General features: G+C 40.9%; 3 protein-coding genes across 4 annotated transcripts; all 3 read right to left on the reverse strand.

The window, feature by feature from the left end:
* Window positions 1-675: 675 nt before the first annotated feature.
* plbd2 (phospholipase B domain containing 2) lies at window positions 676-6,815 on the reverse strand. 2 transcript variants are annotated; one of them, XM_030061006.1, is made up of 13 exons: window positions 6,588-6,815; window positions 5,875-5,968; window positions 5,587-5,745; window positions 4,756-4,856; window positions 4,452-4,666; window positions 4,144-4,238; window positions 3,821-3,981; window positions 2,785-2,880; window positions 2,574-2,645; window positions 2,291-2,443; window positions 1,963-2,125; window positions 1,247-1,443; window positions 676-1,215 (listed from the first exon to the last, which is right to left on the reverse strand). In XM_030061006.1, the coding sequence occupies exons 1-12, from the start codon at window positions 6,803-6,805 to the stop codon at window positions 1,273-1,275; spliced, it is 1,698 nt and encodes a 565-aa protein (XP_029916866.1). In that variant the 5' UTR covers window positions 6,806-6,815; the 3' UTR covers window positions 676-1,215; window positions 1,247-1,272. The 2 variants fall into 2 exon arrangements, with proteins under 2 accessions (XP_029916866.1, XP_029916865.1); XM_030061005.1 differs by having other exon boundaries at window positions 676-1,443.
* Window positions 6,816-6,960: 145 nt separating this feature from the next.
* Window positions 6,961-13,924, reverse strand: rbm19 (RNA binding motif protein 19). The gene is made up of 24 exons (XM_030060698.1): window positions 13,764-13,924; window positions 13,439-13,621; window positions 13,205-13,321; window positions 12,735-12,776; window positions 12,285-12,492; window positions 11,909-12,174; window positions 11,733-11,792; window positions 11,540-11,618; window positions 11,362-11,433; window positions 10,711-10,920; window positions 10,486-10,616; window positions 10,225-10,352; window positions 10,007-10,103; window positions 9,725-9,835; window positions 9,405-9,605; window positions 9,254-9,323; window positions 9,009-9,166; window positions 8,852-8,912; window positions 8,606-8,685; window positions 8,434-8,489; window positions 7,945-8,061; window positions 7,722-7,827; window positions 7,434-7,554; window positions 6,961-7,344 (listed from the first exon to the last, which is right to left on the reverse strand). The coding sequence occupies exons 1-24, from the start codon at window positions 13,797-13,799 to the stop codon at window positions 7,262-7,264; spliced, it is 2,793 nt and encodes a 930-aa protein (XP_029916558.1). The 5' UTR covers window positions 13,800-13,924; the 3' UTR covers window positions 6,961-7,261.
* Window positions 13,925-15,283: 1,359 nt separating this feature from the next.
* Window positions 15,284-25,216, reverse strand: slc2a11b (solute carrier family 2 member 11b). The gene is made up of 12 exons (XM_030060699.1): window positions 25,072-25,216; window positions 20,127-20,225; window positions 19,549-19,709; window positions 19,337-19,461; window positions 19,051-19,180; window positions 18,726-18,874; window positions 17,362-17,549; window positions 17,073-17,183; window positions 16,893-16,994; window positions 16,250-16,325; window positions 15,999-16,126; window positions 15,284-15,839 (listed from the first exon to the last, which is right to left on the reverse strand). The coding sequence occupies exons 1-12, from the start codon at window positions 25,150-25,152 to the stop codon at window positions 15,645-15,647; spliced, it is 1,545 nt and encodes a 514-aa protein (XP_029916559.1). The 5' UTR covers window positions 25,153-25,216; the 3' UTR covers window positions 15,284-15,644.
* Window positions 25,217-25,495: the final 279 nt, after the last annotated feature.

Below are 25,495 nucleotides of genomic sequence, written 5' to 3' on the forward strand. Positions count from 1 at the left end.
AGAGATTTGTTTGAGACCAATTTGTCTTTATTTCTAAATCTGCTTAAAAGTAACCAAATGTTCATAAAGTTCATTTATTTAAATTTTTTTTTTTTTTTACTTATTACCATTATAATATAGTAGGAGGCCTTAAATTCAGTAAAATCTAGTTACTGGTTGTGAAACATTACAGATATTAACTCTCAAAATGGGTTTAAAAAGTTAGAGAGCTAGCTTTTGAATGGGGAATATTCATCACCGTCCTCCACCCATTTGATAACTTTACGCTCTAAATCACACAAAAGGAATAAGTCATCATGTTTAGCATCTTCACAAGAGGAGCCATGCAAAGTGTGAATTTTTTTTTTCAATATAACTGAGAGGATAAGTTGAAGAAAAGGATATTCCTCAATAATGTGAGGATCTTTAAGGATAAATATTTCAGCAGGCAAGTTAAAAACATTACAGAGAATATTTGTCTTCCAGCTCCAGTTTTCTATTTTTTTAGTCTTGGTGATCTGATCAGGAGTAAAGCAAGGCCGCAGACATTTCCAGTTCAATGTTTTATAACAGTTTTAATATCAATTGTGGATTTGACAAGTATGGATGGTGTAATTTTTGGAATAATTCACAAAACATTCAAAAACTGTCCAAGTGACAAACCAGTGTGGCAATTTCAATTTATTAAAAAAAAAAAACAAGACAAAAGACAGTTTATTCAGAGAATATTTCAAGAAGTAGCAAATTGATAGTGCATCACTTCAGAAATACTTACAGCTATACATTTGACCTCATCATCACAAGGATTTGCTTTGACTGTGACAGATAATTTTCCACAGAAGCAACAACAGTATGCTCCGATTTATAAAAGTAGACATTTAGTCATTTGGAAACAATTTAAAACTTTAAAACAAGGTTGTTTAAAGGCATTTAGAACTGAAACTTCTTACACCTTTAAAATGAGAAATGAAAACAATCAATAAAAACAGCTAAAAATCAAATATAGATCCAATTTAAAAGCTCCTACTTTAGCAGCAAGGGTTCTTAACCACATCAGGCAACGTTACCTTATATTCACAGCTCTCTTTGATCCTCTCTGTTTTCACCATGAAAATAGTGTAATACTTTGATTACAAGAATTTATGGCCATTATCCTCAGAATGGATAACTTCCAGTGGCTGTCATGTCACACTGGATTTAAGGCAGCATTTCCCTTTTGACAAACATGATCAGCACAGTTGCTCATATGTACATTTTGAGTTGCAATCTGTGTATCGGTGTGTATGAGAGTGGTTAAGGGGACCATGTGACTTTTATAGGCTTGAACGCCCAGGTATCAGGGTGTCCCATGTGCAGCAGGTCCTTGTAAGGGGAGGTGCTCCACTGGAAGGGCGGCACTTGGTCCCAGGTTGGCCCACTCACTGCCAGCATGCCAAACTCACGGTACATCCCAAAGGAAGTCATCTGCACAGGAGCGCACAAATTACTCAGAGTTAGTACATGTCTCATCCCACTCACAGTCACAACAGAGGCAAAAGCCGAGAGAACATCAAGTCTCTCCTGTAGTGTAATTAAAATATTATTAAGCTTACTCTTATCATGACGGCCCACTGGCAGATGAACTTAATGTACAATATACAATAGTTATTTTTATCTAACATTTTCTTTCAAACAGAACTGTAAGATTCATCCTACTTGAGGCTTGGATGATGTTGTCCCTGAAACAGAATCTGAATCAGAAATACTTAATGGACCCCCAAGAGGAAATCCTGACAAAAGCCACAACCAGGGCAAATTTGACCTGCTTACACATATCCACATGTCATATCGTCAGAAATTTTCTTTTCAGGCCAATGCCGATATTTCATTTTAAAGCCAGTACCGGCCGATACCGATGACGTGCCAATGTCATCGTGCATTCCTACTAAAAGTGCAGACTGACAAATGGGTGAGGGCAAGACATAACATGATAAAGATACACACCTTCATGTCTGTTCCTCCGTGAGATCTCTGTCTCAGGGCACCGAATGGGTATGTACCGTTAGGTGGGTTCAGGTCTGACCGGGCTGAGATGGCATTCTCCCCGTTAGCAGGTGGATCACAGCCATCACAGCGCGACAGAGGGTCTTCCTTAAAGTTATTGTACCTGAAAGGAGAAATACACACCCCACACCATTAGAAACATAGATGTCGCTGTAGAAGTCCTCATGCAAATAACAACTCAAAATCGTGTATTCAAGATCAATTAAAGTTTGTTTGTATCACGAGGACTAAAATTCCTAAAACTTCTGAGATGCTCAGATCTTCTTACCTCATGAGCCTGACCATTGAGTCCAAATCTTTCACAGCTGTCTGGTTTCGTCTGAAGATCTGAGCCCTGGGATTCTGGTCCAGAGAGAACCAGGAGCCAAACTTCTCAACAAGCTCATTGCAGCCACTGGCATTAAATATGTCCACATAGTACCTATAGATGCACATATGCAAATAAAGAAATGAAGAGAGGAAAGCATCCACACACATATTAAAACAATCAGAGCACATGGAATCCATATTGAAATGAAATGTGATGTTGAAATGGAGCTCTGGGGACTTACGGGATGTTGTAACTCGCCCAGTACCCTTTCTCCAGCAATTCACGCGTTTTGTCGGTGTACATAATGAGTCCCCTGCAGCATGAAGAGATAAATGAGTTATATCCATGTAAATCAGTGAATCAAATAGGATGTTTAGGCAGTTTAGAAGCTGCTGCACCAGTGAAAAGGCCTGTTGTTGGTGCTTGTTAAAGACAGAGCTGCAAACACTTACGGAATCTGCTCTAGCACAGTGAAGAGCTTCTCATCAATATCAGTCTTCCCTGGAGTGAAGTGGTTATAGTCCACAATCATCCACTGATTGTTATATCTGCAACAGAAAGCACACACACACACACACACACATACACAAAACTCATTGCTGTGGAAGTGAAACTGCTGGGATCATGGAAGATGACCAACACTCATGTGATCAGTATGTGTTTTAATGTATGTAATGTAATGACGTGTATGTGTATATCTGGCACCCCAAGCACCAGGCTGTAGAATACTAGCCTTTTCTAAATGGTATTCTCACCTTGGTAGGATTACCTGCACAGCTGTGCAACAGTTACTTGGCAAGCACCACAATAATTCCTTTGTGCAGCCTCCCTGAGAACTACGAGCTGGAATCAGCCGGGTTTTTATCTCACAGATAACATTGACTAGCAGACCTTGGAGAAGTAACTGTTCTCTGGCTCACATGACTGAGTTAGACTTTAATCAAGTGTCCATCCAAAAATTACCATTGGTTTTCTCACTGACCATGTAACCTCTGGCCAATAGCAATACTATATTCAATCAATGCATTATCTTTATTATGAATGGTAAGCATTGTACAAGTATGTTCAAACATTTAAGGTTCTTGGTTTCCAACCTGCAGACTGAAAAAATGTCCAACTTCCATTATCTTATCCTGAGTTTTGCCTCAGCAGTATAAACTCAATCAATGACCTTTAGCCTTTGCACTCAGCACTGCGAAAGCGAACCCATCAGCTGACGAGCCCCTAACAGATATGTAACCCAAGTTGTCATGTGACGTCTGACCAGAGACTGAATATGTTCCATATGTTTGTGTCTCCTTTACTCCTGTCCTTACACAGGACAATTCACACTCTAAACCCACAGAAAGCTAATCATCATATGGACATCTTAAATTTAGAAATAATAGAGCACTACTAGGCTGAAAATGGCATTATGGTCCTATAGTAGTGATGGAGAATGCTGGTTAAGTTAGTAAAGGCAGCCAGATTCCAGTATAGGAAACTCACGTTCCGCTGTTGTACTTGCTGAAGATCTCGGCCCACTCGTTGCCGGTAGCAGCCAGTCGATTGGCCACAATATTCCTCAGCCACTCCATGACTGCTCCCGTGGGTTGGACAAACTTCCAGAGGGCAGGATTGCTATTGCCAATGGTGGTTTCCAAGGTAACCTGCAGAAAAGCTAGACTGAACTCAAGGGAACTCTATCAAGCATTCCTGCATTTTTCACTAAAAGCAATACAACTGCAACATATTCACATATTGTATCTTGCAGACATGGTTCCAAGTAAATAAGACCCAGTTTTCTCATGTGAGGTGCAAACAGCTCTCACCAGGCCGCTGCTTAGGATGTAGAAGTCATCTCCAGAGAAAATAGATCCAGGGTAAGAAGAGAATGCCTGGGTTCCTCCGGGAAGCGGATCGTTGTCTGTGAACATCACATAAAGTTTAGTCAGAGCTGGACTGGTATTCATGTTAATGTGAATCATGCCAGTCTATCACTAAACATTACAAACTTGGATTGAATTGTGTTTTTGCAAAAAGGTGCTCTTACATGATGAAAAATCTCAAGTCTAATGGTTGACATAAATGAATGAAAAGCTTTTCAAACAGATAATCTGACAATCAAAGAAAGGACAACCTATAGGAGACACTCTGAAGGCAAAGTTGTATTTCTTCATGATGCGCAGCATGGATTGGTATGTGTTCCACGTGTCATGTGACACCAGCAGTTCCTTATTGTTTGGTAACAACTTAATGAGGGCAGAGCAGGAGCCTGATCCTAGAGGTCGCGTTTGACTGGATTTGTTCAGAGCAGACTCCAAGTCCTCAAGATCCCCACCCATTTGGAAAAGTCTGGTTGAACATGTGAGACAAGGTTCATAGTTGAAGAAACACTGAAAAAACAGGTCTGAAGTTTACAAAATGCACAACATGTCACTCACAGGAAGCCAAACGGGTTAATGGAGAATGGCCCTTTTGGAAATGACAGCTGGTCATAAAAACTGTCCTCCAGACCCTTCAGCTGCAGCAGAGCCAGACGCACCTGAGAAGAAGAAACATATGCAGACATTTGAGGGCTTGAGGAGTTTATGTTCTGAGTTACCATATCACCATACTGAGGATTAAGATCATCCCACAAACAGTAATGAAAGGGGAATGACACCCATTTTAGGAACTGACATATGTAATGCAGTATTTGTGCTGCATGACAGCTGGGTCGATATTTGTGAACTTTGCCACTGTTTCCTAAAACTAGAAACAACAGAGAAATTCCATGAATACACAGTATCTCACATGTAAAAATCAGGAGCTGGTCCATAGACCATGGCTGAATCCTATTTCAGGAATGTGTTAACTGTAAACCTTCACTCCAATCTAACAGGCAGCCTCCATGTAATACAATATATATCACTGTATTTTTCATAGCGGCATTGGTTCAATTTACAGAGGAGATCACAGTCCAATTTCCTTGTCTGACCTTTGTGTTTGATGTTTTAAAAATGGAAATGCCACAAAATCCTGATGGCTGAGTGGTCTGATAAAGCTGTAAATCTTAGCAGTGCAAAGGATTTCCCTGAGAGCAGAGTAAGGAGGGACATATTCTGTTATTCTACAATTTTACATTGCAGTGAAATCACAAATTCAAGGGTTGATTCTCTAGCATCTAGCTTTAGGAAAATGTATTGAATGCTAAAAGGTATCGGCGGAACTGGCCTGGGGAACAATAAGAATATACATGAATTATTTAATGGGGACCACTCCACTTTAAGTACCTGGTGCCAGTAAGGTGAATCTGGCTGCTCCTCTATTTGTGCCTGAATCCACTGCAGATTGGTGGTGATGTAAGCCTTCAGGCGCTGGCAGTAACCAGTCTCAAATGCGTAGGGCCCACAGTAATTCACCAGAGTGTTCATCCAGTGCTGATAGAGGAGCTAAAATAAAAACACACACCTTACTGGTTAACTGAACTGCATGTGGCTATAAGCAACACAATTCAAATTTGACCAGACAGAAGTTAATGTGAGTATAAGCCAGACTGGAGACTGACGGTCTAGTCTGACCTGTGATGTGACTGCAGCCTCCACCGCCCCAGCAGCATAAGCCTGGATGCTGTCATTGTACTGCCTGCTGGTCGTGACCTCCAAGAAGGACCAACTGAGATGACATGAAGAGAGAAAATGTTACTGTACCCAAATACAATTTTGAGTAATTTTACTGCACTGCATGTCAGAGGGAATTACTGCACTTCTTACCCTTATAACACTTACTGGATCGATGTAATTACTAGTTATTTTGCATAAGCTTTTACATGCTAAACATATGATAGGCTCATAAAAGACAATAATATATAGAATGGTGAGACATGCAAAATTAAAATACTTATAGGTTAAAGGATCAATAATTTAATACTATGACGTGGGAAACATTCACGATAACTACTTTAAATGTTATTAGCGAGCCTGTGTTGACAGCCTCCGCTTAAAAACCTAAAGAAAACAGTGTTTTCTAACTTAAAAGGAGGATTAAACTCTCACAAAGCTGAGTCCTGGTGGATTATCGTTATTTCAGAGTCAAAATTAGCGGCTGGGACTCGACTTGAACACTGAGGACTCGTGACTCGACAACACCACCTGCCTAAGATCAGAGGCAATCAGTTTGATGGCTTTATGCAACATTAGACTTCATGCCGAAACTGTCATGTCATAAATATTTTTACCTCACTTATCAAAAAGGGGCAAAGTTTCAGCACTGGTACCAAATCAACACAACTCACCCCGAGTTTTTAATGTCGTCAGTAAAGTTGGCCCAGGCGACAAAGTCGTCCTGATATCCCTCGAGGACGGACAGCTGCCCGGTTTGTTTGTTAATGACGGCGGTGCGGATCTCAGCCCGCACCGACCAGCACAGCAAACACAACACCTGGAAAACTAACCAGGGAGTGACCGCCTGTCCAAACCTCAGCGCCATGTTTACAAAATTTAGCCAAGTCATATGACAGAGGGCCAGTGGTCACATGACTATGACGTACGTTCTTCTTTCAAAATAAAAGACCTGCAACACGTGGTCTCCAGTTTCTCAAAATATCACCGTCATCCCTCCACCCTGACTCTCTCTCTCTCTCTCTCACACACACACACACGACACAATTGTGGACACAAAACAGACTTTTTTTTTTATAAGGAACAAAGTTACATTTTATGTTTGTATAAAATTACATCAGTCCCATATTCAGTCCCTGAGCCACAATTCTTTAAATCTGTAGCTTCAGGAGAGAATCCAGAAGTGAATGAAGCTGCGTAAACGTCCATCATCTGATAAATTTAGTTTTCTCCTTCTGTAGCCTAGGCCATTCAGGTCCATATTTTGCCATCAGTCCTGACAAAACAGCAACACAGGAGCACTGCTCATGTTGTCTGAAGATCTCCAAGGCAACAGGATTTAGGGATCTCAGTTGTCCTGGGCCACCCCAGTCTCCATGTCCTCGAGAATACCCTCCAAAACTTCAGCCTTTCGGAGTTTTTTGTTGGCCACTAAAATGGAGAATGAATGACAGGTTAGACAAAGTAATGAATAACAATATGTTTTTTTTTTCTGAATAAGTTAGTTTAAGGTTGATTACCATGAAAATGCTCGGCTGTTTTTCGTCTGAGTGTCTCCACTGTCTCCTCAGCTTCAGCCCACTCCAGCACGAGGCGTCTCCCGTACAGATGAGTGCTGTGGCACAGCGCAGCAAATGCTTTCTAGAGATAACACAGAAACATATCGTTTGAGAGCATGGCACTATTACAGTAAATGTATTACAAACACACCAATAGTGCCTACTGCCAATAATGCTAAAAATCTCTTCAATACGTTTCTGAAGCCTCACATAATCTGAAAAATAAATGAACAAAATGCACAAACACACCTTGGCATCCTGTTTGGTGAGGAAGTCAACAAAGCCAAAGCCCCTGTGATTCCCTGAGCCGGCAGCTTTCTTTGGAAGACGGACTGTCTTCAGCTCTCCAAACGTGCTGCGACAACAGAGGAGCAGAAAAAGGTTGTTAATGTTATCTTGCACTGAAGGTTTCACACCAATAGTCTCGATGAAAAGAGCTGTGCAAGTGTGTGTGTGTGAGTGTGATTGGTACCAGAAGAGCTCTCTGATTTCTCTGACAGTAGCTTGGAAAGGGATGTTGCGCACAAGGATCTTGGAGCCCATCTGCTTCTTCTCGACCTGCTTTTTCTTGCGCGATCCTTCAGCAGACCTGAGCACAGGGAAGCAGACTGAGGGGTTAGCGGTACTGATGATGACCAATCTACCTCATCACCTCTGACATTCAGGGGCTGCCTCATGAGATCTGTAGCTAACAGGCATCTGGTGACAGTCAAATTGGCACTAATTTAGTATCACTGGGTAAAAAAAAATCCTTTCTTCCACTTGAGTTTATAACACAGTCACTGAATCTCCCAGAAGTTTTTTTTGTGTCATCTCACCTGAGCTAAGTCCTCTCTCTGGATTTAGTGTTTAGTGTTATTCAATGGTATTATTACTCACTCTTACCATACCGAGTTAACTTTACAGATGGGGTTCACCACCATCAAAAGTTGCCTAAACTCTTTTCTGAAGCACATCTTACCTTGTGGCTTTCTCTGAAATCTTCAGCTCTAACTGGTGATCATCAAGACTGATGTGCTGATGGGAGAGAGAATACACATTAGCCGAGCTCAGGCTGGTTAGAGGTCAGAGCAGAGCAGCAGGCAGAGATCAACAAACCCACAAGAGCTTTTATGAGGAAATGAGGTCAATACCTGCAGCTGCCTCATGGCCTTCTGTGCTGCTTCTGCAGTCTGATACTGGACAAACCCGTAACCCATGGACAACAGCTTGCCTAGAGTCACACCAACAATTAGTACAGTTCTGTTAGCCCAATGGCAACAAATATGATTGGCCCTTGCAATAGAAACAAACAATGTAAGGCAAGTGATGTGTACCTCTCCACTAAATTAGCACTGTAGATAAAATAGAAAATAGAAACTACTGTAAGTGTTGAGTACCTGTTTTATCTTTCTTCTTGGAGATGGTGCAGTTCTTAACCTTGCCACATTTGGAGAAGGTCTGCAAAAATGCAACAACAAACAATATTGTGGATGTTTTAATCTATCCATCACCCTTTTTTGATTAAGTAACTGTATTATTCATAACCTGACCTACCTCATGTAGCTTCTCCTCTGTTGTGCTGAAATTAAGATTCTTAATGAAAAGTGTGGAGCCTGGAGCAGACTCCTCCTCCTCCTCCTCTTCTTCTTCTTCCCTTCCTTCCTCTTCCACTGCTCCTTTTTCTGATTCTTGCGTTCGAGATTTGGATACATCTAAAAGACACCCGGATTGTTCAAACCAATCCTTTTCATAGCTAAAACATTATTTAACTTAAGAAAATTTGGAAAGTGGGATTATACCTGATTCTGGTTTGGCCGCCGTGAACACACCAACAGGAGCCCACTCCAAATACAGCGGGATGTGATGGAACTACAGGAGACATGAGATGCTGTAAGAACACGAACAACACGCTGTCTATGCACAGTGCTGTTGGTGAGAGGCAGTAAACACCTTGCTGTAGGCTAGCCTTGTGAAGGCACGTTTAGCTTCAGTCGGCTCCAAGAACTCCACAATGGCAGTGAGTCCTGAGGGCGGCAGCAGCACGCGGCCCAAAGAGCCGTGAGGCGAGAACAGCTCCTCCAGCTCCGACGCCGTCACCCCCGCTGGAAGGTTCTTCACCAGGATCACCGTTGTGCTCCTCGCTGCTGCTGCCTGTATGCAAGAAGCCACATACAGGACATGCAGCGAGATAACACAAGCTTAAAGAACAGTTCACACAAAACACAAAGTGGGATTGCTTTGTATTTTGGTCAAAATGTTGCTTGACACACCTGACTAAAGGAATCCAGGCACACATCATTGTCCAGTAGGAACTGACGAGTCTCCTGGACGATCTGAGTCTCTCCCAGAGCCATCCTCACTGCAACACTACCTTTTGATTCCTGTGAGGCCAGACAAAGACCAGGGATGTAGAAAGAAAAATGTAAGAGCAACAGGGACTGAATGTGTATCATGCTCAGGTGTATGTAGCTGAGATGGATGAACTGTACATCCTGGAGTGAAAATATGTGTCATATGGGGTATATAAACACGGATAGGATAGTCCAACTCACATGGTCCAGAACTTGACTTTTGGTCGTGTTGTATTTCTCTGCGATGGCATCTGCCACCGCACTTGTGCCCAGAAACAGAGCGTTCCAGTTGTGGGAACTAAAAGGGAATGGAATAAGGAAACAGACAAATAATTACAGGTTGCACAACATAGCAGATGGCACAGTAACTGGTTCGAGAAACTTACACGCAACAGATAAAATGTGTGAACATGCTTTACCTGGAACTCAAAGCTTTGTTTTTAGCCTCTTTTTGCCGTTTGTAAGACGAGGAGCCGGGTCCACCAGAGTCTGAGGAGTCGCCCTTCTCCTTCTTCACAGTGGAGGGAAGTAGGTGAAGCATCCTACCCTAAAAGTATGAGACAAATGTTGTTTTACTTACCCTTAATTTGAAAATCAAGGTGCTCTAATCAGCTAAATGTTCATCACAGCTGCTGCTGTGGCGCATAGTGACATTTCAAACTTCAAGCTAGATCAAGTACCTGAAATATGTGTCCGTCTAACTGAGCCAGAGCTGCCACAGCATTTTCTGGAATCATGTAGGTGACAAAAGCAAACCCTTTGGGCTTCTTGGTTAAGCCGTCGATGGGGAAGTGGACCTCAGACAGGGGGCCTGAGAAGAGTTTAAGGTCATCAACTTTATCACTTAAGATGTACATGCATGCACTTTTATCTGTGTATGTGTGTATGCATGTATCTCAACATACCATGTTTAGTAAAAAGGTCTTTGATGTCTTGCTCTGTGCACGTGTAGGGAAGGTTTCTGACAAAGAGTCGCCCTGACTCTGCAACATCTTCCTCCTCCTCGTCCTCTTTCAGCTTCCGGGTGAAGTTTCTGTCGATTTCTTTGTCCCGTTTGTCCCACTGACTTTTACCTTTCCAGGTATCCAAACGGAAAACCTCAATGTAACGTCCCCCTGAAATCACACACACACACACACACACACACACACAGAAAAAAAAGGCATATGTTTTTCAGTAAGGACATCTAGTAAGGATGGGTGATAGGGAAAAACAGATTAAAGAATAAATCTGACTCGTCCATCACAAATTCGTCATTTTGCTTTTTGCAGGTTAAGTTGCAAATTACTGCAAAATTTTATTCAAATAGTAAAAATATAATACTCCACTCGCAGACTTTACAGAAAATATGTGAAAAAAGTTACAAACCCTAAGATTATTAAACACAAAAAGAATAAGTCAAGGAAGTAAAGCATTCTCATCGTATAAATTCCTTCTATATTTCGTTTGTCATGTTTACTTTTAATTGTCATGTCACCATATCGCCTTCTACTAACATACAGCAGGGGTGACCCATGAATACACACAGCAACAAAAGTGGGGTAAATTTGACTCACCCATGTAATCTTTATTCTTCTTCAGGGCCTTTTCAATCTCTTCCTCAGAGTGCAAGTCCACATATATATAACCTAAAACATATGTACACCAGATATTGTATGTGCCGATACAAACACTGCATACACAAACACATACATGTAGGTTGTACCACCACAGACAGATAGACACATCACATACCTGTTCGATTGCCACTTTCGTTCTTCCCAATTCTGATGGCTGCAGGCTTCAGAGGGGTCATGAACTCTCGAACTTGTTGCTATTGATGTCAAACACAGAAAATGTTATTGTGTAATATATTTACTTAAATGCTTGACCGTTTGTAAAAGACATGACTTCTCTGACATCAGCTGAGAGGATCTTTCTCACTCACCTCTTTAACACTGAAGGGGGCTCCTCTCAGCTTCACTGTGAATTCTGTAGTGGGCTCAGTCTGTGGAAGCGGACGGGACAGTGTTGACTTGTGCAAACTGAGACTTGATACTGTGAACAGTGATGTTTCAGCTGCTGGGAGAGGAGAAAAAGCCGAGCTGTGTGAACAGCACTCACCTCCTGCTTGGCAGTTTTGCTGGATTTGCCTGGCTTCTTATCCACTGAGGATGTTGAAGTTTTGGTCTTTGAGATGCTGTCTCTGTCGCCGCTCTCATATGCGCTGTCTCCCTGATGCACTGGGCCACGATCATCGTCTTTATCACCATCACCTTCACTCTGATCGTCCTCTCCACTCTCCTCCATGGTGTCCTTTGTCTGTGCCACCTTGGATCGCAGGTAATCCATATCGGACAAGCCAGACTGCAGAGCCTCTTTAGCAGCACCTGAATGCAACAGACAATTTGAACTTTTTTTTCCTTTTCCACAAAGACATGCATAGACACATACACACACAATTTCAACACAAAACTTTGAGGGGGCTATCGTTAACCACCTTCATCTTCACCGTCTTCCTCCTCCTCATCTTCTGACTCGTCCGAATCAAAGTTGAGGTAATCATCAGAGGCCACTTTCTTCTTGACCTGAGTCTTTCCGCCGTCCTGGACAGCTGACTGCTGCACAGCATCGTTGGCCCAGGTGGGTACCTGACTGCGATTCTGATGTACCGACATGAACTCCTTGAAAGACTCGTCCTCCTCCAGCTGACAGACACACAAGCAGGCACATGGACATTAAGCATCACATGAATTAAAAATAATAATAAATCTGGCATTTACTGCATATTACCAGAGTAAAACATATTCAGGCTGACATGCTGTTCTCATCCAGAAGGTCTGACCTCAAGACCTTCATGAAAACACAGATTTGGATGATATGTTTTTCTGATGCAAGCTAAATACACATAAAAACATGCACTGCATCCACAAACAATACACTGACTTACGTTGCCCAGAACACTGGAGGTTTCTTTCTTCTTTTTATTTTTCTGAGGGCAGAAATAACAAGAAACACATGTCATTCCATGTAGCAACAATGAGCTGGCACATACGTTTCAGCTAAAATACTGGAACATGCTGTGGCTGTGCAGAGAGTAGCTAGAAAACACTTTAAAGGCAGACGATGCCGTTTGAAATGGGAGGGCACACCACTGTGTTTACTAATGTTAAGGACAAAACTGATAAAAGGATACAGCGCTTCAGGTTCTTGCAAAGACTAATAAGCCATAGAAATGATTAACGCTTTTAAATGCCTGTTTGAACCTAATGTTCTGATGTCAAATGTTGTCTTGTGTACCATGTGGTCTGTAACCAGATATAGCAGTATTTCTTATTAACCAGAAAGACTACAGACTACATTATTTTCTTTGTGTACTACCAGTTAGTCTACATTTTGAGGTGCTTTTGTCAGAGGTACCTTCTTGTCCTGCTCAGCTGCAGCAGAGGCTGTCTGGGAGCGAGGCCCAGGGTCCTGGCTGTGTTTGCTCCAGGCCTTGGCTTTAGTCGGGTCCCCGAAAGCCTTACACATCTCCACCTGGAGGTGAGGACACAACTCTGGCTTTACATATTCAGATCTTAACGTGTGTCTTCATGTTAGATATAGTTAATATCAAGAGCAGGGTTATGTCAGGGGGAGAGGGGCTGACCCTACCGTCACTCTGGATGTGTCCACGAAGCTCTTGTTAAAATGTTTCAAAGCTCTCTCCGCATCCTCCTCGGCTTTGAACCCCACGAAGCCAAACTTACGAAACTTTCCGTCCTTTGTGAACTTCAGGGTGCAGTCTGTCAGAGTCCCGAAGGCGGAAAACATTGTCCTGAACCTCTCCTCCTTCATCTAAACTCACACAGTTAGGGTAAAGTTAGGTAGATATTCACAGAGTCGTGCTTCCAACACACATTACAGTTTCAGGCTGTGGGAGGGAAAACGCTGTAAATACTGCAGACCCCTCGCCCAGCTGGTCCGGGTGTTTACTTACCCCGTTGGGAAGGTTTTTGACGATGAGTCGCGACATGGTTGGACGCTGTCAATTCTCAAAATTAGCGTAAATTTGGGATTTCAGTGGATGTCAACAAACAAGCGTGGACTTTCCTCTAGGTAGCCATTTTGAGTAGGAGGAGCCTAGTCCATCCGGGGAACTGCTAAGACAAGAGTAATCGAGCCAAGAGCTGTACGATACCATCATGTTCTGCTATCAAACCTGCTCGGTTAATTGATCTTCAATTAAAAGACAGTAGCAATGTTGGAAGCCTAGTTACTGCATGTTGTTTGAATTCCCAGCATTAGAATAAGAATTCACGTATCTCATCTGTGATTTTTAACAGTTACTGTAGTTGTTAAACAGCAGATGATTATAGATTATAGGATTTCACCAGTAGATGGTGGTAATGCAGCAACCACCAATTAATTATTAATTAATAATAATTATTCTGGGATGGAAATTATTTGTAGTAGTACTAGTGATACTGGTAGTAGTAGTTGTTGTTGTAGCTGTAGTTGCAGTGGTTTGTATTTGTAATAGTTTAGTTTTGGTATTAGTAATAGTAGTAATATTAGTATTAGCAGTCTAGTTGTAGTTTAAGTAGTAGTAGTGGTGGTGGTAGTGCTACAGCCTAATATTAGTATTAGTGCTGGTATTAGTAATAGTAGCAGCAGTATTATTTGTACTGGTAATAATAACAGTAATAACAGTACTATTGGTGTTAGTAGTATAGTAGCAGTGGTAGTGTGTAACATATGGACCTTTCATGTTGTTTTGGGATCCACCAGACTAAGAAAAGAGGACAAAGAGGAACCCATTGGCAACCAAATTATCTTACTTATCCTATTTAGTTATACTCAGTTAACCTAACCCTAATGTAATACAAACCCATCATTTAAAGGTCACTCAACAACCCAAATCTCTGCAGTCACACCCAGTCACAGGAGAGCAACTTTTTTTTTTTTTTTTTACTGTTGTAAACAGGTCCTGCTGACTGTTGGCAACTTTGGTTTGCCCAAAATGATTTTCCATGGCTTCCAATGTGTGTGTGTGCAAAATGTTGTAGGCCACTTATCACAGGGTGCACGTTTCCTCTTAAATACGCTTCTTGGTTGCTCTACTGTGTGATAAATAGTAAAGCTTTGTCAAGCACCCGTAATTAAAAATCAAGATTTTGGGTTCTGATGAATCGTTGGTCAATGTGGGATCTCAAAGAAAGAGCAAAATCCAGAGAGATCGAAGCAGCTTTCAAGTCGAGTAATCTACATGGTTTGCGAAACTGCACAAAATTCATTAAATGCCATTCATCTACTATGTAGCCCTTCCGCTTTTTTTTGTTTTGTTTTGTTTTTTTGTTTATTTAATTTTTTCCTCCTGACAGCCTTCAATGATCCTTTTGTCCTCTGGGTCACATGCCTTCCTGACAGACTAATAGGCTGCCACTTAAATCTGATGTATGATGCAGCCTAATGACATCAACTGCATTACAACAGTAAAGCTTCTTTGATATTTATCAGTGTTTTTGACAAAATAATCTTTATTGAAAATTCCTGAAATAGTGCCCTTTACAAGAGATGTGTATTAACATAGTTATCAAAATATTAGCCTACATCATGTTAAGGTTTTCTGAAGCGTTGCATACTGCTGAACTGTAGAATACAAAAGGTGTACTTATGAAAATCTACTATATCTATGAGCATCAAGCCGGCCTCTGTGATTTACACTATCACTGATTATTATGCAGCATTGCGATCTACTGTGACTATAAATAATCCAAAGAAATGACGGCACTACATATTCTCACGCCAATTTTTCTGTTGCAAGATATGCAATGTGTTTTTGTATCATTAGACATGTTAATATAACAGATGTTATATTTCATAGTGGAGTCGACAGCAGTGTTGCTCTCGGGCCGTCGGCGCTGGAGGCCTTCCTCTTGCCTCGGGACTGGAACTCGTTGTGGATTTCAAGGAAAGTTTTGTTCTTGGTTTCAGGAACAACAAGGATTATGTAGATTACCACCAAACAGCACACCACCAGGAAGACCAGGAAACAGTACTGCTGCAGCCCGGTCTGTAGGGATGAAACATATCATGGGTCAGACCAACTCTCTCCAACAGTTATGCTTTTAATCTCACTTCCTATTGTGACAGCTCATTTTAGGTTGTACCAATTAGTGACACTTGAAAATCAAGATATACTACCATTGTCCACCTTCATTTGGACACTTACCACAATAAAAGGGAAGAGCATGCCGATGAAGAAGAAGCTGAACCAGTTCACTGAGCCGGCAATCATGTAGGCAGCCGGCCGCGCAGTTTGTGTAAATAATTCTGTGTTCAAGATGTTGGTCACACCACCTGAAGAGCAGAGGAAACAAAAAAAAAAAAGAAAAAAAAAAAATCACTGTTTGGTAACTGCAGTGCCATAAGATGAGGAAGACTTTACGAATAAGTATAACTAGGCCTGATCTGCTCAGTTACCTGGTCCTAAGCCAAAACTCAGGATGAACGCAAAAACACAAGCCATGCTTAAGTATGGCACAATAGGACTGATATCCTGAGAGAGGAGAAAGCACACAAAATACTGTGTTAACCATTATTTCTATTCATTAATTTCACATATGGTTTCACGGCAGTGGGGTGTATGCCTTCTGGAAAACAGATTTTACTGACAGAAATATACTCAGTTGGAACAGCTTAGTATAAAGACAGAAAATACAAAAGGAAAATGACTTGGTATGATTGACATACAGTGATACAGTGATGTCAAGTAAACCAAAGAAGATCACCCCAAAAAACTGTAAAGGTGCTGTGTGCTGCTATTTTATGGTATTTTAAAATGCATTAATGCTTGTATGTAAGGGTATAGTTGTATTTGTGAATGTATGAGCATGAACGTATGGATGGTGGTGCATGTGTGCATGTCAAAACAGTTTGATATTTTTATGATGTACAAGCATCTATACATATTTTTCTACTTTTATTCATGTAAGTTCTGCTTCTATTCAGCTGTCAACTGTGAGCATGAATGTAAATAAACTCAAACCAAGTTTTACATATAAAAATGCATGACAGTACACATTTATGTAACATTTTTACAATGATCAGTCCTGATATGAGTTACCTGAAAAGTGAGGGACAAAGTGAATAAAATGCAGCAGATACTCATCAGGGTGTACCCTCCTATGATGAGCACTTTCCTCCCCAGACTTTCAATAAGCATGCCCTGTAAGACACACAACATAACATGTCAGGACTTACAGCACCACTGCGTTTACACTTCAAAATAGGGACTGATACTCACACAGGTTAAAGCAGTGATGCATTCACAGGCACCAGTGCCAACAGCTGCATATGGTATCTTGTCATCGGGAATACCAGATTGTTGAAACACATAATTGGCATAGAAATAAATCTGCAGAAAATACAGATAAGAACACCAAATTTTAAAAAGTGAGCACTTCACAGCAATATTGACTAATATGATGGTAATAAATAAATGAATACTGCTTTTAAAATAGCCATTGTGGGCACTGATAGAAGTGAAAGTACAGATTCAACACTGTAAGAAAGCAGAATTATGGCGTGCGTACAGCATTGATGCCATTGAGCTGCTGTGCTGAGTTGAGCAGGAGGATGGTGAGCAGCTGCCAGGACAGACTGCGGTCAGAGAACAGTTCCCAGGGTTTCTTGGCCTGCACCCCTGCTGCAATAATCCTCTCCCTCTCCATATCCTCCCTCTCACTGTCACAGCTCTCCTCACCGTGCAGCTGCTTCAGGGCTGCAGACAGGAAACACAAGACCCATGCACACTCACGTGGCCGCTCGCACGTTATCACATGTCATATTCAGTGATCAGACCAGAGGGCCTGCCTCCAATAATCACATCAGAGGGTCTTCTGCTGAAAACCAGAACGTCTCTCATTGTTGTGATCAGAGGTGGAAGTAACTAATTACATTTACTCACATTACCGTAACTGAGTTGCTTTTTTGTGTACTTTATTGAGTTTTTTTTTTTTTTTCAGCCAGTAACTTTACTTTCACTTCAGTCCATTTTTGGGTATTGTACTTCGCTATATTTTAAATCACATCCACTACAGAGAACAAATGATCAATTAGAGAGGCTGGATCCTTGCACAATAAAAACGTTCAGTCAGCAATGATAAGAGGAATCTGGTTCTACTTTGTTGGCTCTACTTTTTGTCATTTCCAAATTTTCAATAAAAGGTGCATGATGAAAAGTTGCAGATAGTCAACTGAAGTGAGGACCATTTAGATTCAACAGGTAAAAAATGTGGAATAAGTGTGGGGAAAAAGGGGGAAATATCAGTGAGCTGGCCTGACAATGAGAGCCATGTAGACTCAACCACCTGTGTTTATTCCACATTTGTCAGTTGAGTCTACAGGGTCCTCACTTCAATCAACCCTCAGCAATTTCGGGCAATGCACCTTTAAAAGAATCTCATTTGAATCATGTTGTCTCCTTTTATAACTGAATGGAAAATATCCCAACTAACACAGTTACTGTTTTAATTAAGTAACTCTGTAACTTTTACTCTCAGTACATTTTATATGAGCTACTTTTTACTTTTACTTGAGTAGATTTTTACAGCTGTAAACTACTGAAGTAAAATATCACAAAAGTAACAGTACTTCTACTTGAGTAGTAATTTGTAGTACTCTTTCCACCATTGGTTGTAATACTACAGGTAGACGAATTTAGATCAAATCTCATCATCATCGCTAATGTTTCTGCTTGTGTGTTGATCTCAGATAAAACAGGAATTCCCAACCTATTTGCAACTTTGCAGTCATGTGCATCATATTAACTCAATCTATGCGGACCAGTGATAACACCGCCTAGATTTAGACATGTTTTGAAACTACATCCTTGATATTTTCACTTCATTGAATGGAAATAAATCGCATTAGGAGTGCAGGTTGGTTCTCATTGTACCATTATTACATCCTTCATTATCCCCCTTGTCGATCAGCAGGAAGCGTGGGCTCTCTGGGAACCAGGGCAGGCTCAGCAGCTGCATGACTGCTGGGATACAGGTGGTGGAGAGCAGAAGGGGCCAGTACTCTTCTTTACCCAAGAGCTCGCTGTCAAATCACACAGAAGTGTCTCCTCAAAACGCTTTTCATATCACAATAAAGAAATTCAATTATCCACCTATGAGAAAATCCTTACAGCCACAATACCAAACCTTGAAACCAAGATTTTGGCAGCATTTTCAGGAATTTTGCGTGATGTTAAAAGAAATATTTCCAGTATTCACTTGAGACCAATCACTTGTCCAGTTAAGATCCCACCAGTGATGAAAATAGAGGTTCCCATTGCCATGGCACCACGAAGCGCTGTCGGAGCTATTTCCCCCAAATAAAGAGGCTGAACACAGATGCCGATGCCTGCAAAAATAAAATGTTTGATATGCAAAATCCAAACATTCCCTTGGAAAAATGACAATTTGTAAGATACTCAGTCTCATCACATATACAAAGTTATGTACAGTATTTCACTGGAACCTCAGATAGGGCCTGTAAGGGTATTTGTGAATGATTTACCTGCATTTATTCCTGTGAAAAGGCGTCCAATTATGAGCAACTCAAATAATCCTGTAGGGTAACTCAAACCCATCAGCAGTGCAGCCACTATGGCAAACACATTATTAATCAACAGTGCCCCTTTCCTGCAACAGACAGAATAAAAATGGGTGAAATCTATCTTCATTTGGGCACAACATGAACAAGTATAATAACCAGTGTATAAATTATACCTCCCCCACTTAATAGCCATTGTTCCACCAACAGAAGCACCAATAAACCCTCCCAAAGTGAATATGGATACGATAGTGGACCACAGCAGAGTGAGAGCTTGCTCTGGGATGTCACTTTTAAAACGCTCCAGCCATGTTTGGTTGATGAAATTCTGCACAGACTAGAGGGGAAAAAAGGGGAAAAATCCAAACCAAAATGCTTTTCTTTTTAAATTAATATATATGTGAAATAAACACAATAAATATCCATTATCAATGCATGGGGGGAAAAAATTGCCTCGAATGCCTATATATCAGGCATTGTATTAATTACAGAGATGCAATAGTGTTGTATGTTAGAGATTAAAAAAAAAGAGCTTGTTTATCTAGTCACTTCACACACACACACACACACACACACACACATACACTCATAAACATTCATAATAATGTTGTTGTCATGTCTTATATTATGATTAATTTGCCGAATGTCCTCCAATATTCAGGCTTAGCACTTCTCCATCTGTGATTGTTACTGTCCTACATAGACTGTGCAGTATTCAGCCCAGTGATATACAGACAGCCATTGTGGTTCCTACCTTGGTGGGCGCATTGATGATGGATATATTGTAGCCATACTGGAAGGTCCCTCCTATACAAGCAGCACAAGCAGCCAACAGCAGCGATTTGTTTGGAAACTGCAAGCAAAAGAAGAGACACAACAGAGATCCATCACTCAGAGCAAATGCTTTCAAAGCCAGTCAGAAAACCATAGACAACATATCAGCATATATAAACTAATAAGCATTTCAAAGTAGTGATGACCACCTAAATGATACTAGGCTTGGCTGCGCCTTTGCAATACTTTTACATTAAGTTGTTGCAGTTGGATGCAGATGAATTAGGATGGGCCGTTGACTTTTTTTTTTGTCTTGAAACAATTTTAATTATTAAAAATCACATACCTTAAGTTTATCTTTAGTTTCTTTGACGCTTTTAAGCAAAGGTTCATATTCATCTTCTTTTTCTTTTTGCATTTTGCCAAGGACGCTCTGACTATTTTTTCTTTTTCTTTTTCTTATTTTGACCTTGGTGTTGGAGAAGATCCAAAACGCTTGCTCTCTGCAATCTCAACCTTTACAGGACGAGGTGATGTGCAAATTTCAGGCGATCAGTCCAATTGACAAGTACAACTGGACGATGTAAACTACAATTTTTTTTAAGGATCCTCCTCGAGTCTTCATGGGCGTTATCCAAGTTTACGTACGCCCAAATATGCGCCTGATATTAATTCCCCGAGGAAAAACATATAATGGAAGGAAAAGAAATCCATTCACAGAGGCATCAGATGCTGGTGTAAGCCCCAGCTCTATGTCGTGGCCCCTGGCCGTGTCCTACCCGCTCCAAAGTTAATTTGCAGTGAGAATCAGACAGTAGGCGGAGAGATGGCCGATGACAGGGTTTGTTGAAGTCGGAGTATCCCTGCCTCGCTGTCATTGTAAATTATTAGACACGTGCAATACACGTGTGCTGTGTGTGTGTACACATGCAGTAGTCTACATGTGCTCACTAGGTGCACATGTATTGCATCTGCATTCCAATAGGCTACATGCACATTTTGAAGCTATTGATTTTGTGATGATTTCCATTTAGTACTTACTTTCCTTTTGCTTCTGCTTTAAAATGATCTGGAGACTAGAGACAAACTAAATCTGGTGGAGGGGTGTGATGGCCACAGTTGCAGCCACACAGCTACAACACAGTCCGTAACTCCTATGCGCTAATGCACCTAAGTTTTCTTAGTTTGGACATTTTTTTGCCACTCATATTGCACATACAATGGGTTAATAATGTGTTAACCAGCCAATAATGTAATAGCTTATTATATTATTGGCAAGAAGTTATTACATTATTGGTTCAGAAATTTTATTACATTATTGGTAAGTTATTACATTATTGACTTTTATTTCATTAAGAATGGAAAAATCATTACGATATTGGCAGTTATTACATTATTGGCTGCTACATTGCATTCTCCCGCCCTCAGAGGTTTCAGAATGTGCATAAAATCAATGGAGGACTATCAATGTTATGCTAAGAGGACTTTACAGTTATTACTTGAGGTATATTTATGGGGTTCCAATCGTTGTGCATGATAGGACAATAAACCTGAATTATTGCCAGTTACTTGAGCTTGGTGGTCACACTAAAAGGATGTAATCCTAAGAGAGAAAGTCTTTCATTGTCTCTCTATGGACACCCTGTGGCAAGTCAGTTACTGTTCTGGTAATGAATGGGCAAGGACTTTTGGTTGCATTTGTGTCCACAAATAATATAAATATGTGACAGATAACATGACAAAAATGTCATCTAGAGGAATACTTTGCTTGATGGGAGAGTCAACAAACCATGGGCAACAAATGTTGTATTCCCACCCAATAGGAGTGACACACTTTTTGGTCAATGGCCAAAGCACAGGTGCAACTCTCCAGTGACCCTCATCTCTAATCTATTTTTTGTACCATTGTTGTGCTGGGTGGAGAAGGGGCTCCAGTGTCGTGCTATGAGTTCCCTAAGCAATAATGCAGCTACTCCACCAATTGGAGTATCCTGCTCACAACAAAGTTAGAAACCTTTCCTACCAAAGAGGACAATGTATTTTCTTTTCAAAACAAAGAAAAAATAACCCTATTTATATCATTTAAAAAAATGTAACATAGGTGTAGGTGTTGTTCCACACACATCAGGCCTCAATGTAGATAAATAAACCTGCAAGTTTATACAGTTTGTGGAGGGGGACAATTTCACTGGTGGAGGTTGGGAAGCCCCACAGTGGTAAGGCACCAGGAATGGATGAGATCCACCTTGAAATGCTGACAGCTCTGGATGTTGTTGGGTTGTAATGGCTGATATGTCTCCTCAACCTCATGTGGATGTCGGGGACAGCGACCATGCAGTTGCTGCTCAGTCCTTAGGGGAAAGGTTTCACTATGGTGCCGGAGTGGAGGTTTATAACTGTGTCCAGCTAGGTGTCCTATGGGGGATGTGGAGTGCTTTGGTCTCTGTATGACCGATGTGAGACTTGTGTCCACATTCTCATCACAAAGTCAAGTTTGTCCCCAGTGGGTGTTGGATTTCAGCAAGGCTGTGCTTTGCCACCAACTCTGTTTGTGATTTTCAAGGACAAAATTTCAAAGCACAGTTGAGGATTGGAGAGTGTCTGGTATGATGCCCTCAGGGATGTATCTTTGTGGATGATGTGCTCCTGTTGACATCAACAAGCTGTGACCTCCAGCATGCATTTGGGCAATTTCCAAAGGATCAGCATGTCTGAATCTGAAGCCATGGTTCACTGGAACAAAAAGGGTAGGATTGCCCCCACTGAGCTGGGAGAGAATTGCTGACCCAAGTGAAGGAGTTTAAAAATCTCAGTGAAGTCCACAAATGAATGCAAAGCAGAGTGAGAGACTGACAGACTATAGTCATTGTTCTGGACCGCTGTGCAGCAGGAACTCAGCCTGAAAGTCAAAGCTCTCAGTTTCCTGGTTGACCTGTGTTCCAGCTCCCACTTATTGTGATGAGGTTTGAGCAGGGACTGAAAGAATGAAATTGTGGTTACAAGCATCTGAAATGACCCTCCTTTGCAGGATATCTGGGCTCGCTCTGACAGATAGGGTGAGGAGCGACATCCAGGAGGAGCTCAGAGTAGCACCACTGCTTCTCCATGTTAAAAGGTGGTGTTCATGCATTGAGATTTATGCAGAGACTGTCAATTCTTGTTGCTGAAAACACATTAATACTAGCATCATGACATGGTAATACCAGTCCTGCATCCTTAAAGAAGTATGGAGACTCACAAAAGTGTTCATGCCCTAAGAAGAGTAAAAACACATAAGAAAAAAATCTTGACTCAGGCTTTCATAATTCATGCATGAAAGGGTTAAACAGTCTGCTCTTATATTTTGGGTGATGATGGGTAAAAGATTTGTCCTGAACTCCTGAGGCATTCCTATTCTTTTGAGGATTGGGTGGCAATCATCAGTCTTTACCACATCATAACAAGGTGGTGTGCCCTCCCTTTTGAAACTGCATAGTCTGCCATTAAAGATAGCCGTCCTTTAAGCTATTATCTGCTAAACTGTGCCCTAACTGTGCGTATACTAGCAGACCTTTAAACAAACTTCACTCACATTGGGGTCAGCAGCAAAAAATAGGAAGGTAGGAAGGCTAACACCAGCTGGACTACGCACTTAGAAATGTTCCTACACATTAGTTACACATTTCATTTAAAACGCTGTAGTCACTAACACTGCTACATGGATTGTCAGGACAGTCAAATTTAAAGAAGCCAGCAGTGAGTTAAACTGTTTGCTGGCCCTTGTGAGGCAAACAAAACACCTGGTAAGAACAGCAGGCCTTGACACAAGACAGGCTGACACACGAAGACTATACATGAAAAATTATCAGTATGAAATCACAGTGTAAAACAATTGAATAATCACCTGATATTAAAATCCTTGAACTCTCCATCCTTTCAGTACTTATGTGAATGGATCTGTTATATAGGCTTTTGCTAAATACTTCAAAGCCAATTTAAGATCAGATTCAGAAACCTTTATTATCTATCATAAGCATGACAGAAAATTGTCTTTGACGAGGCAAATAAAAGACATAGAAAACACATTCCACATGAGGAACCATAAACAAACACATAAAATCTGTAATCAGGTAAAGGACAGAGGTAAAAAAAACAAACAAACAAAAAAAAAACAACCAAAAAACATGCAATATAAATAAACAGTTAAAAGTGCATGTGATAATATGCAGTTTTTGCGTTTGTGTCTTTCAATGATTAGTGGTTTGTAATTAATTAGATTTTCCATTAAGACCAAACTAGTGGTAAGGGTTAAACGCTAAAGGCTTAGGTATCACACACATCTGAAAATCCTCAGTATAACTTCAGAAACATACAGCAGCTCAGGTTCATCAACAAAATGATGACTTTATGTGTACATACATAAAAGCTGTTAAGAAAGCTCACATAGGTAATAACCTGGGCTTGCACGACTTATCGTGTGAGCAAAATGCACAGATGCATTTTAACAGTTACTGCAGTTGGTGCTTTCTGACTGTCATTTGCAAGCACATGCGAAAATGTAAAGTCAAATGAGCAGCTGACACTTGATGCTGGAGCCGATTGGATGACTGCCGGTGTCTGACAGTTTTCTGATGTAAAAATGCATGAAAAGTCATAATGGCAGGTCCTTTTATTTTGGTAAAAGATGTGATAAAAAAGGTTAGAATATGTTTACATCAGAACAAATATGAAACGTTAGACAAACTGTCTTTACATTTGAAGGGGACGGGTAGTATTGCAGTTTAACCTTCAGCTATGCTGTGACCTCTCACTGCCTCCAGATAACCAGTTTTGTGTGGATATTGTCTTCGTATGTCATCCTCATTTAAACAACATGAAAGAGTTTCATTAAAATTAAAATTCACTAAGCAGGTCACCCCAAACGAAGATTATTTGCTTTTACTTACCTCTTTCTTTGAGACTGGAGATTCCTCATTGACAAAATTCATTTTGAAATTTCTATGAAAACAGTGTTTTAAAAGAAGCATTTATAATGAATGTCCTACTTCCCTCTAAGAACTTACATAAAGGCATTGGAGGTGCAGCACATGATCTGACGTGAGCTGCAGGGGGGAGTTTTATTAACTCCAGCAACACATTCCTATTGATGCTGCAGCTACGGAGGGATTGTTGACCCAAATACTGAGGCTGTTTCTTGACCCTTTGTTGTCTGCCTCAGTAAGATGAAAGGGGTCATGTAGTGGAGAGCTTCATTTACAATTGCCTCAATGTATAACATCTGAATAATTTATTTGAATGTGTGCCACAGTTTAATACACTTTAATTTCAAAATCTGAAATTTGACTCAGGGTTACCAGGTTCACCTTGTTT

The sequence above is a fragment of the Myripristis murdjan genome, chromosome 9, assembly GCF_902150065.1.
Source record: "Myripristis murdjan chromosome 9, fMyrMur1.1, whole genome shotgun sequence".
Classification (NCBI taxonomy): Eukaryota; Metazoa; Chordata; class Actinopteri; order Holocentriformes; family Holocentridae; genus Myripristis; species Myripristis murdjan.

Coding starts and splice junctions, on each gene's coding strand:
- rbm19 (XM_030060698.1), bottom strand. CDS start 13,799: ATGTCGCGACTCATCGTCAAAAACCTTCCCAACGGG. Junction 12,777..13,204: donor CAGCTGAGCAGGACAAGAAG/GTACCTCTGACA, acceptor TTCTGCCCTCAG/AAAAATAAAAAGAAGAAAGA. Junction 10,104..10,224: donor AACAAAGCTTTGAGTTCCAG/GTAAAGCATGTT, acceptor ATTCCCTTTTAG/TTCCCACAACTGGAACGCTC.
- slc2a11b (XM_030060699.1), bottom strand. CDS start 25,152: ATGCTTCTTTTAAAACACTGTTTTCATAGAAATTTCAAAATGAATTTT. Junction 19,710..20,126: donor TCATCAATGCGCCCACCAAG/GTAGGAACCACA, acceptor TTTCCCCTCTAG/TCTGTGCAGAATTTCATCAA. Junction 19,462..19,548: donor ATGGCTATTAAGTGGGGGAG/GTATAATTTATA, acceptor TGTCTGTTGCAG/GAAAGGGGCACTGTTGATTA.
- plbd2 (XM_030061006.1), bottom strand. CDS start 6,805: ATGACTTGGCTAAATTTTGTAAACATGGCGCTGAGGTTTGGACAGGCG. Junction 4,857..5,586: donor ATTCACCTTACTGGCACCAG/GTACTTAAAGTG, acceptor TCTTCTTCTCAG/GTGCGTCTGGCTCTGCTGCA. Junction 2,444..2,573: donor TGGGCGAGTTACAACATCCC/GTAAGTCCCCAG, acceptor GTGCATCTATAG/GTACTATGTGGACATATTTA.